Raw genomic sequence first — 12,518 nt, forward strand, 5'->3', positions numbered from 1 at the left:
GTGGCCTGTTGCGCTACCGAATCATTCCACCATCCATGTTCATCTTCTCCTGATTTTCTAATGCATATTGATGTAATGTGATGGGACTGGGAGTAATCAGTACACTAAACAAAAATCATCATACATGGGATGCCTGAACCCACAATTTAATGCAACTAATCTTTTTCAATCAAATATGCAGATTGAAATAGAGTAACACAAAACCTTTACTTTTCCTCTCACTGATTTCTGGGCCTTGAGAGTTTTGTCCTCTGAAGTAACTACATATTCAGGAGGGCGTTTTATCTCTGGCTAACTAAAAATTACATTTGTTCAATTTATTCCTACAGAAATTAAAGTGCCAGGAAACAGATGACCAAATACACACACCAGGACAGGCTCTGCCACACTGACACCCAAACACATACCCCAGGACAGGCTCTGCCACACTGACACCCAAACACACACAACAGGACAGGCTCTGCCATACCGACACCCAAACACATACACACACCAGAACAGGCTCTGCCATACTGACACCAAAACACACACACCAGAACAGTCTCTGCCACATCAACACCCAAACACACACCAGGACAGACTCTGCCACAACGACAGGCCAACACACATACCAGGACAGACTCTGCCACACTGACAGCCAAACACACACCAGGACAGGCTCTGCCACACAGACACCCAAACACACACACCAGGACAGGCTCTGCCACACCGACACCCAAACACACACACACCAGGACAGACTCTGCCACACCGACACACACACCAGGACAGGCTCTGCCACACTGACACCCAAACACACACAACAGGACAGGCTCTGCCACACCGACACCCAAACACACACACACACCAGGACAGGCTCTGCCATACTGACACCAAAACATACACACCAGGACAGTCTCTGCCACACCAACACCCAGACACACACACACACACACACACACACACACACGCACACACCAGGACAGACTCTGCCACACAGACAGCCAGACACACACACCAGGACAGGCTCTGCAACACCGACACCCAACCACACACACACACACCAGGACAGGCTCTGCCAAACTGACACACACACACACATCAGGACAGGCTCTGCCTCAACCACCCTGTAGTGTACCTATACCCCCCAGCCACCCCCTTTTTGTATTTAATTGTTGTTCCAAGGCAGCCCCCCTTTTGAATATGGGTCCCCTTCTACCTATCACCCCAACTATTTTTTTTAATACTTACTTTTTTGCTGCCTTCCTTCCCTGCAGACGGCTCTCCTCCAACGTGCTCTTCTCCCTGACACAGGCAGCTGTTTTGTGTGAGCCCTCCCCGTTGAGCGTCTTCAAAGGGGCACCCTGCCCAGCCCGACCCTGCTCAAAGGGCCACATAATGCCCTGGCTAAATTACATCCCACAATCGAAGAATGTCACATAATTGCTATTTCAAATGTTACTGTAGAGAGTGCTATTAAATGAATAATAACATAATAAATAAATACTTCTCTTCCTGACAAATTAACTAAAGGTACCTCAATGTGTTTCTCTTTCTTTTCTTATTTTTAACTACATGTGTATGGATTTATTACTTTTACATATGTTTCCAAGGGGTATGTATTGATGAGTATATTTAACCAACAACATCTTAAAGATTTCACATTTTCTTTGTTTGCCTATGAAGATTTATTCCTATCATTAAGTTGTCATTACCTTAGTTGTTAGCGTATTTAAATGGTGATACTACAAATAACTTGTTCAGTTCATTGGATATAATATAGTTTACATATATATATTGTTTTCCAACAGGATTTGATACCAAAATCATGAAAAACAGTGGCAAGGTTGCAATAAAAAAGACCAAGCTAGATCATAAGATGGATAACCTTGTGGTTATTGTGAGTATATTGTATAGTTCTAGGGGATATATTTCATACAACTCAAAAACAAAATTGTATGTGCATTATTAATAACAGCGTTTAGTTTTAAGCTTTCAACTTATTTTTCTGACCTTTAGAAATGTAAATAAAAGTGTCTTATGTGCATGTCTTAGACATATTCATATTGTCATCCCTGCTCCCGCCGTGTATTACCACATCATTATTGATTTAATTTTTTTCTTTTTTTGTTAGGTTTTTGGGATTCTGATTTTCTGCACACTATGCCTCGCTATAACTGCAGCAAGTTGGGCCAAATGGTTTGAAGAAAGGCACCACTATATCCCTTCCCTGCAAGATGTTACACCGGCTCACAGTGCATTCCTTATCTTCTGGGGTTATATTATACTGATGAGCAGCATTGTGCCTTTGTCTATGTATATCACGTATGGAACTTTCATATCTGAATTACTATAATAGATTTGAAACCGTAAACATGAGGGAACAAGCTAATGGGTAGTGGAGTATTCATTTCTGAGCATGCTACGGAAGGCTAGTGCTGTATTAATGCCCTTGGCCCAGGACACCCTCCTTAAGTCACCTCTCATTTCACAATGCCCATTCTTTGTACCACATTTTTCACATAGTATTATACAATTTTACCGTGTTATCCATGGAAGGAAAACAAGAAAATTGGTAATTATAATCCGTTTATTGGCTGAATTGCATTAGAATGCAAACGTTTTTGAGACAACTTAGGTCTGTTGTCCAGGCATATAATACATTGAAACTGAAACTGCATTTACATTTATACAGTGATATTGATGCAGTCACAATAAGGTACAGGTATTGTGAAATTGACATTAGCGTAGTGATATCATGGGGCAATGCAAGTCTATGATTATAATGTCAGTGTGAAATTTTGCAATTGGCAAATTCTGGTGCTATAAACTGTCCCTATGTTCCTGTATAACATGAATTATGTGGATAGTGTGGCACATACTATTTGTGTAAATGTTTGAACCAGAATTAAGGGCTCAATATTAATACAATACACCAAGATTTGTAATGCTGAATCTATTTTGGTAGTTTGTGTTTATACAGTATTACATCTTTGTAAATGCATCCATTGTCTTAGGGTCTGGACAGTTTCATTTACACAAAGTCCCATATTGGGACAACGTACATACATGATGAAATATATAATACTGGATGATTTGCAGGAGAGGGTACTATTGAGTTGTGATATAGGCCTCTATGTGCTGGTAGTACTGTGTCTGTGGTGTAAATGTGTACAACAGTTTTTCTTTTGAAAACATAACAAGAGATGTTGGAGTGTGTCTGTGGGAATATGTAAAGCATTTTTGAGGTAAGGCACTGATGTTGGATGAGAAGGTCTAGCTCGGAATTGGTGTTCCAATTTATCCCATAGGTGTTTGATGGAGTTGAGGTCAGGGCTCTGTGCGGGCCACTCAAGTTCCTCCACACCAAACCTATGGACCTTGCTTTGTGCACTGGGGCACAGTCATGTTGGAATGGAGGGCCTTCCCCAAATTGTTGCCAAAATGCTGAAGCATCAACACTACCCTTTTCCCTTCCAATCCAGTAGGTAGTGTTCTTGTGTCATCTGCCGAACCCAAATTCACCCATCAAGAGAAAATCTCCAGCTTTTGTTTAACTGTAACAGTTATGATCCTTTTTAAAATGACGAATATTATTGTGTGGCAAGTGATAAATAATTCTGCCCCTGTAAACAGGAAAGGTCATTGTCTAATATGCGATATTTGCTTGATTATAAGACAAGGTTTTTTTCAGAGCAAATGCTCTGAAAAATACCCCTCTTCTTATATTTGAGGTCGTCTTCTAATCAGACCTGTGCAATGCACACAGACAACCTCCGCTGCTGCCGACACTTCTGCCGGGGCTTCTATGATGGAGCGCCGGCATCACGTGACCTTCCAGTGCTCATTCATAGAAGCCCGGCGGAAGTGCTGGCAGCAGCAGCTGAGGTTGTCTGCGCACAATGCACAGAACTACACCTGCTGCCCCACTAGACACCAAGGAATCTGAAGCACGGGGAGAAGTCTAGGAAAGCACTGGTAAGTCGGGGGAGGGTAAGAGTGGCATATTGGGGAGGTATAAGGGCTTTCTGAAGGCAGAGTGGCATATAGGGGGTTAAAAGGAATATTGGGGAGGCAGAGTGGCATATAGGGGGTTAAAAGGAATATCAGCGAGGCAGAGTGGCATATAGGGGGATAAGGCATATCTGGCGGCTGAGTGTCATATAGGGGGTATAAGACATTTCTGGGGGGCAGAGTGGCATATAGGGGGGTATAAGGCCTATATGGGGGGCAGACGCGCATAACTGGGGGCAGGAAATGAAAACAAAAAACGCATTTTTCTCAATCATAGTTTTTATTAAATATGAAAAATAGTTTACATGTGAATAAATATTTACTAGTAAAACATTTTTCTTATAGCGTAGTCTTATATTCAGGTTTTTTTCTTTTTTTCCTAAATTAATATAAAAATTTTGGGGGATCGTTTTATAATCTGGGTCATTTTATAATCTAACAAACACGGTAATTTCATGTCCTATTTATCAGGTTCAGTGTGTAAAATATCATTTTTCCCCATATATAAAGTTATTTCTTGAAAGACCTTTCCTGTTATCTTCCTTCAGGCTTGAATTCATCCATTTGGTCCACAGTTTGTTCATTGACTGGGATGTGGAGATGTATTTTTCTCAAAACAACACGCCAGCCAAAGCTCGTTCAACTAACTTGAATGACCTTCTTGGTCAAGTTGAATATGTTTTCTCTGATAAGACTGGTACTTTGACCCAGAATATTATGACCTTTAAAAAATGCTGCATTAATACAAGAATCTATGGTAATTATTGATCTATATTTTATACACTTTTCTGTTATTATTATTTATTGTTTTATGCAGCACCAGCATAATCTGTAGCTCTGTACTGTTTTCAAAACGCTTTCAAACATCATATACACCAAAATAAAATGTACAAGTATACTTTAGTATCTTCAAGAGAATACAACACTGTTCCTAAACTGAAAATAAGGAAGTTTTTTTTTTTTGCTGTTTAAAAGGTGTTCTCTGCCGCTATTACTACCACCTATGATGTGCCAAACATTTAAATACATCAAGAACCAGTGGTTTAAAAAAAAATACAAATCTACTACTTATGTGACTATTTGGGACAAATAAATATTTCTTATTCCTTACAACTATAGAACAATACCAAAAGGATAAAAATGTATTATGGGAGTTTCCCTTTAAACCTTGTGTTCATCTTGCACCTGAATTTGCTTGTCTATCATCCTTCTTTTTTATCTTTCAACATGTAATATTTGATTATTATTTTTTAATATAATTTAAAGCAATATTTTATATTTTCTAATGCATGCTTGTTTTTTTTTTAAAGGTTCAAACACAGAAGATGAGAAGAATCTTCAGGTATTTGGGTGAAAAAATAATGCGTTTAATGAATATATATTTTGTTTCATATAATTTGTATTTACTAAGCCAACCTAAAGGAGAATCGTAAAATATATTAAAAAGGAACACTTGATATCAATCATAAAGAAATACTAGATCTTTGTTTTATTGATTTCATATGTTTAAGGCTAGTTAGGTTTTTTGTTTTATTGTAGTATTAAGAAACTAATATCATCTGAATTCAGAATCCCCTATTTTATTTCTTGTCATCTCAACGTTCACTCGTTGGGCAGACTGAATGGGCTGAATGTTTCTTATCTGCTGTCACTTTCTATGTTTATCTGCTATGAAGCCACTTCCATCAATTAAGAACATTAGACATACCGTAGTTCTAAACTGGTTGTAGCTTACAAAGAAAGACAATTAATTACCTCATCTCACGCAACACAAAGTAACTTATGTTTTTTCCAGAAGGTGAATTTCAGTTGGAATAAATATGCAGATAACAAGTTTTGTTTTTATGACCAATCTCTAATCGATATGGTTCGGCAAAATGGTGATGAGCTGTTAAGGGAATTCTTCCGGTTACTGGCAATATGCCACACAGTAATGGTGAATCGAAAGGGAGGTAAGAATTTTGGTCTCTAAATAGGAATGTTAAAATGATCGATCACACTCTAAAAAAGTTGCTAAAATTAAGATGCATAAAATACTCAAGAGTCTCTCCCAATTCGAAATTTAGAAACTGGCATCATGTTTATCGATAAAAAGTCAGAACATATTCATATGAACTAGTAGCCAGGGCAATCAGATGATGCTTGGAGAGCCTAAGGTTAAAAAAAGATGAAGGTGGAGCTGCACTGTGATATGATGCCAGATGAAACTTAACAGTTCTGAGTTCCTGAATATTATCTACTGACCCATTCAACCAACAAATTATTACAGGGAGGGTGGGTTCCTATTATGACCTGGTACAAATTGAGATTAAAGTATTAACTATTTATCCAGAGTTTAATAAGACTGCCTTTGGAAGTCTCATCACCTTTTGAGCATGATTAGCCATAGCTATAAAGGAGGTGTGTGGGAAGAGTGTAAGGGCTTGATTATCATCTTGCCTTAGGAGGCATCATGATCACATCTGGCAATTTGTTCCCAAATGACTATTTAACATGCAACAATCCTGTTATCTTTTGGGTGCTTACCATGTGACCTTCCTAGAACTTATTGGCCTGAACGATTGCCATAATATTTGTGCTTTACTGGAACTCAGCCTGTCCTGACCTTTTGGCATGATATTTGGACTTCACCTGTTTGCCTCTAGCCTTTGGATAATTGAATGCCTTCTGGGTAGGCACCTGGAGGCTCAACCAAAGGGATTCATGCAGGTGTGTACCTAGAGTATCTGGCCCCTAGTCAGACCCTATAGGTGGCAGCCACCAATTTAAAATTAAAAATATATTTAACAAATTAAGTAAGTTTACATTAATATTTACTGAACGGATAATACTATTTTCCAAAAAGTAAACACAGGTCCAAAGTGGCCACTCAGTCTATTCAGCAAAGTTAAATCGATCTACAACCTCTGCCTTGGAGCCTTCATTTCTCCAGATTGATCAACTACTTCATCAAAGCTATATTCATGCTCACTATATACCAGGGCTTGACAAATTTGTTGTGAATCTAGGCGCCAGCTAAAAAAGTTAGGAGCCAGAATTTTTTTTTTAAACTAACAGTTGGTCAGGAGTGATCTGATCATCATCAGCCCACTTACTAAACTCACAGCATTTGACCTGGAAGTACCCTGGACTTTCAGGTCAGTGCTGTTTTTTTTTTTTTGTTTGTTTTTTTTAAATTATTTTTTTGGATATATATATATATTTTTTTTAACGCTTTCAATGCTGATGTTCCATTGGAGCACAGCATTGACTGATATTTAGTCCCCACAAGCTTGTGGGGACAAATGTTAACCCCTGCAATGCCACGAATGTGTTATAGACAATTGTGGAATTGAAGGGGTTAACGCTGCACTGTTGCTCTCATGGAGCGATCAGGCAGCAGGGGGGTGTTGGGGCCTGCTCTCCACACTCATGTGGAGACCAAAGAACCCTCTCCCCCTGTCACTGAAGCTGCCTCTGGCAGCTGGGAAGCAATTGCTGGTCTATAGACCAGCCATTGCAGGGGGGAGTCTCTGATGACTGCTGTAGGCTTCCATGCCTACAGGAGTCATCAAAGGGCTTGTGGGGGCTCGTTTTTGCTGTTGCTGGTCTGCTTGGGCTGCTTAGGGCAAAGGTGGCACTCACAAGCTGTTTGGGGGTAAAGGTGTTTGTTAAAGTTGGGGGTCTCTAGTTACACCCCTGGGTGCTGCTCTCACAAGGTGGCAGAAGCAGTGCAAACTTTGATTGGAGAATCAATTGCAGTAGTTTTTTCTCACATTTATTTTATGTATTGTATTATGAATTTATACTGTGGTCATTTTTATTTGGATTTTGTGGACAAAGTGAATCCCTGTATGAATGCATTATGGGAGTTTCTTCTTAAATTATTAATTATTGTTTTATACAGTGCCATTATCATCTGCAGTACTGTAAAATGGGTAAACATAACAAGTAGCACATAACATAACAATTCAACTTATAAAAACAAGAGGTAAGAAGGGACCTGCTCAAACTATAAAGACGACCCCTCAAAATCTGAATATTAATTTAGGAAAAAAAGAACGAAGATACGATGACCCAATAGGAAAATATTAATTCATGTAAACTATTTTTTCATATTTAATAAAAGCTATGATTGAGAAAAATATTTTTTTTTGTTTTTACTTCCTTTTATTTGCCAACCTGCCCCCCCAGTTATGCACATCTGCCCCCAGGCTTGCTTTTCACCATTGCCTATTTATCTTGGAATGTTTGCAATGAGAATTGTAGGATAGGATTAATGGAGTTGCAATTATACATGCAACAGTGGATATATGTTCTGTTCATTACTTAAATCTTGCCCACATACATACCCCATTAGATATGTCATTCATAGCATCCCTGCCCACTTCTGTTATTAGTAGCATAAGAGATACCATTCACATGCCAGTTTTTTTTCACAAATTCTCCTTTTTTTTCCCCATCATTCAAGATGAACTCATTTACCAAGCTGCAAGCCCTGATGAAGAGGCACTGGTAACAGCAGCCAGAAATATGGGATATGTTTTTATTTCCCGAACACAAGATACCATTACTACAAATGAACTTGGAGTGGAGAGGACATATAAAATATTGGCTCTCTTTGACTTCAACAGTGTCCGCAAAAGGATGTCTGTCTTAGGTGAGCTTCCTTGGGATTTGGCACAAATAATGGCACAGTTTACCAGAGGAAATCAAGGAGCAAAAGACTTAAATGCTTCTTCTTACAGTGAAAGACCCAGATGGAAAAATTAAGCTTTATACTAAAGGTGCAGATGATGTCATTCTAGCACGCCTCCATCCGTATTGTTCAGATAAAGAAATAACAGAGGAAGCTCTGGATGTAAGTGCTGTATTCTATAGCTGAGTTTTATACAAATAAAAATGAATGCTTTATTGTTCTATTGGATGTAATGTAAATGTACATACCGTATTTGCTCGATTATAAGACGAGGTTTTTTCCAGAGCAAATGCTCTGAAAAATACCCCTCGTCTTATAATCGGGGTCGTCTTCTAATCAGACCCCAAAAAAATGCTGGCGCCATGCTGCTTACCGGTCGCGAGCAGCGTCTCTTCTGTTAGAAGCAGGGCAGGAAGCTTGCAGCGTCCTCACAGAACTCTATCTCCCCCCTACCTCCTCTGAGGGCGGGGCCAGAGAAGTTGCTACAGCCGGTCCCCTGCAGAAGTCTGCGAGTGGGAGATCTGCAGTTCAGGTGAGGGGGTGGGGGAGGGTTTTTGAGTATGTGTGAAGTGTGTGTGATTAAGGGAATGAATGAGTATTTAAATGTTTGTGAATGAGTGTGAGTGTGTGTGTGATAGCATGGATGTGTAAGGGGGGTGGGGGTTGTAGCATGGCATATGGAGGCTGTAATCCCACTGCTATCATCCCCAGGTTCCAGCATGTACTGGCTGCCTTGGCTTGATAGGAGTGTGATTGCTGTTAGCAGTTTGATATATATATATATATATATATATATCAAACTGCTAACAGCAATCACACTCCTATCAAGCCAAGGCAGCCAGTACATGCTGGGTTAAAAGGCATATCATGGGGCTGAGTGGCATATAGGGGGTTAAAATGCATTTCTGGACCTCCAGAAATGCATTTTAACCCCCTATATGCCTATATACCTCCAGAAATGCTTTATACCCCCCTATTTGCCACTCAGCCCCATGATATGCCTTTTAACCCCCTATATGCCAGAGTGGCATACAGGGGTATAAGGCATATCATGGGGCAGAGTGGCAAATAGGGGGGTATAAAGCATTTCTGGGGGCAGAGTGGCATAACTGGGGGGGGCAGGTTGGCAAATAAAAGGAAATTTAAAAAATATATTTTTCTCAATCATAGCTTTTATTAAACATGAAAATAATTTACATTAATTAATATTTACTGGTAAAACTTTTTCCCTATAGGGTAGTCTTATATTCAGGCTTTTTGTTTTTTTCCTAAATTAATATTTTGATTTTGGGGGGTCGTCTTATAATCGGGGTCGTCTTATAATCGAGCAAATACGGTACTATATTTTACTTTACAATTTACATATTTGGTAAGTCCACTTAAAACATGTTGTTTGTTTTCTCTTTCTATACTTTTGCTTCTTCGCCAAAGTATATGTTATTGTTGTTGTCAGAGAGAGCACTTTTATTTCTTGCAGAGGCGGGAGGTGGGTAGGTTATCATTTTCACATATGTCCCCCTTCTGATTTTCAACTTGATGACTTGTTCATTATGGCTTTTTCTGCTTTTGCATAACCTTTATGTGAAAATTATAAGCAAAACTTAACATTAAAAAAATCAATATTTCATTTTTTTGGCCAGTTGTTTGCAAATGAAACCCTCAGAACATTGTGCACGGCCTACAAAGAAGTTGATGTTTCCTTTTACATGGAATGGAGTAAAAGATACCATGAGGCGAATGTATCACTACTGAATCGTGCAGGCAATCTAGAGATGGTTTATGATGAAATGGAGGTGAAATTACAGGTACTGATTTTGTACATTGTTTATGATATAATGTGGCTGGGGATGATTGCCTATATTTTTGCAATATTATTAATTTTTGTAATTTTAAAGAAGATATACAGTACTGTGAAAAGTATATCCCCCTTTCCAGTTTCTTCTATTATTGCATATTTATAACATCAAACTAATGTTATTAGACAAAGATAACCTGAATAAACACCAAATCCAGTTTTGCCCCATGTTAAAATGTAATTGCCCCTTGAGTTACAAAATCAACCAATTAACCAATGTTATTGATAATTGGGTTTAATTTTGCTAGACACACCCAGGCATGATAACAGACAGCCCTGTTAAATCTAAACATCAATTAAATAGAACCTGTCTTGCAAACTGAAGTAGGCTAACCCAGCGATCTAGAAAAATTCACATAGGAATTGGCATCTGTCATTCTGGAGAGGGTTGCAAAGCCATTTCTAAACCACAGCGAGAGCCATTATCTACAAATGAAGAAAACTTGGAACAGTGGTGAACCTTCCCAGGAGTGGTCAGCCTACCAAAATTCCTCCAAGAAGTGCTCTGATGACTCCAGGGGGTCGCAAACTAACATGTAACAAACTGCACTGCTCACTTTCCTTAATTAAGGTCGGTGTTCACAATTCCACAATAAGAAAGAGCAAAATGGGATCCATGTTAGAGTTACAAGGGGAAAACCACTGCTGACCAAAAGAACACAAAGGTTTGTCTCGCATTTGCCAAAAAACATTTTGATGACCCTCATCAATTTTGAGATAATATTCTGTGGACTGTTGAGTCAAAAGTAGAACTTTTTGGTAGACATGGGTCCCATAAAGCTAACAGTGCATTCCACAATAAGAACCAGGGGCGGGCTGGGCCGGGGGGCAGGGGGGCAATTGCCCCCCAGGCCGCCCGAAATCTAATCTAAATGGCCGCTGGGTGCTGATGCCGCCGGCCGGATCGGCTATTAAATGGAAAAAAAAATAGTATTAAAGCAGCGCCGGCCGGCGGCATCAGCACCCAGCGGCCGTATGCGATGGCCGCCAAGTGATGGGAGCAACGTGAGGGGTGAAAGCTCCGCCCCCTCGCACTCACCTTTCACCCCTCACGCTGCTCCCATCACTATGCAGCCATCAGATTGTTGGAAATCGAATCTAAACGGCCGCTGGGTGCTGATGCTGCCGGCCGGCGCTACTTTAATACTTTATTTATTTATTTTTAATATGGCAAGCCGATCCGGCATATTAAATAAATATAAAAAGGATTAAAGTAGCTCCGGCCGGTGGCATCAGCACCCAGCGGCCGTTTAGATAAGTTTTCCAGCAGTCTGATGGCCGCATAGTGATGGGAGCAGCGTGAGGGGTGAAAGGTGAGTGCGAGGGGGCGGAGCCACTTCACTTGACTTGCCCCCCAGGCCTTAGGCTGCCAGCCCTCCCCTGATAAGAACATCACACTAACAATCAAACATAGTGGTGATAGTGTGATGGTCTGGGGCTGCTTTGCTGATAATTCATGGAAGCATGAAGTCTGATCTCTACCACAAAATCCTGAAGGAAAATGCCAGTTTGTGACCTAAAGCTCAAGCCCAGTTGGTTTATGCAGCAGGACAGTGATCTGAAGTACACAAACAAGTCCCCCTCTGAATGGCTCAAAAGAAACAAAATGGAAGTTTTTGGTGTGGCGTAGTCAAAGTTCTGTAATGTGCCTGAATTAAAACAATTTTGCCAAGAAGATTGGGCCAAAATTCTTTCACAGTGATGAAAAAGAACCATGGTCAGTTATTGCAAACATGTGATTGCAGTTGTTGCCAGCAAAGGTGGCACAATTAGTTATTAGGCTTGGGGGGCAATTACTTTTTCATATGGGTGATATTCAATAAATGAAATAATAATTCAAAAGCTGCATTTTGTGTTTACTCACATTGACTTTGTCTTATGTGAAAATTAGTTGGATGATCAGAAACATTTATATGTGACAAATAAGCAAAAATAGAGGCGATCGATACTTACAGCACTGTAGGTATTTCTAGGAACTTATAAATGTTCAGT

At 39.8% G+C, this 12,518-nt stretch overlaps 1 protein-coding gene across 1 annotated transcript in view; it reads left to right on the top strand.

Moving 5' to 3' along the window:
* The window catches only part of LOC128489792 (phospholipid-transporting ATPase IK-like), a 46,696-nt gene that overhangs the window by 15,666 nt on the left and 18,512 nt on the right, over positions 1-12,518 (top strand). The window contains exons 10-17 of the mRNA XM_053461768.1: positions 1,791-1,879; positions 2,114-2,304; positions 4,542-4,750; positions 5,304-5,335; positions 5,789-5,945; positions 8,444-8,632; positions 8,721-8,833; positions 10,312-10,476. Coding sequence (XP_053317743.1) covers positions 1,791-1,879; positions 2,114-2,304; positions 4,542-4,750; positions 5,304-5,335; positions 5,789-5,945; positions 8,444-8,632; positions 8,721-8,833; positions 10,312-10,476 — 1,145 coding nt within the window. The remainder of the gene's footprint in view (positions 1-1,790; positions 1,880-2,113; positions 2,305-4,541; positions 4,751-5,303; positions 5,336-5,788; positions 5,946-8,443; positions 8,633-8,720; positions 8,834-10,311; positions 10,477-12,518) is intronic.

This window comes from Spea bombifrons, chromosome 1, assembly GCF_027358695.1.
Source record: "Spea bombifrons isolate aSpeBom1 chromosome 1, aSpeBom1.2.pri, whole genome shotgun sequence".
Lineage (NCBI taxonomy): Eukaryota > Metazoa > Chordata > Amphibia > Anura > Pelobatidae > Spea > Spea bombifrons.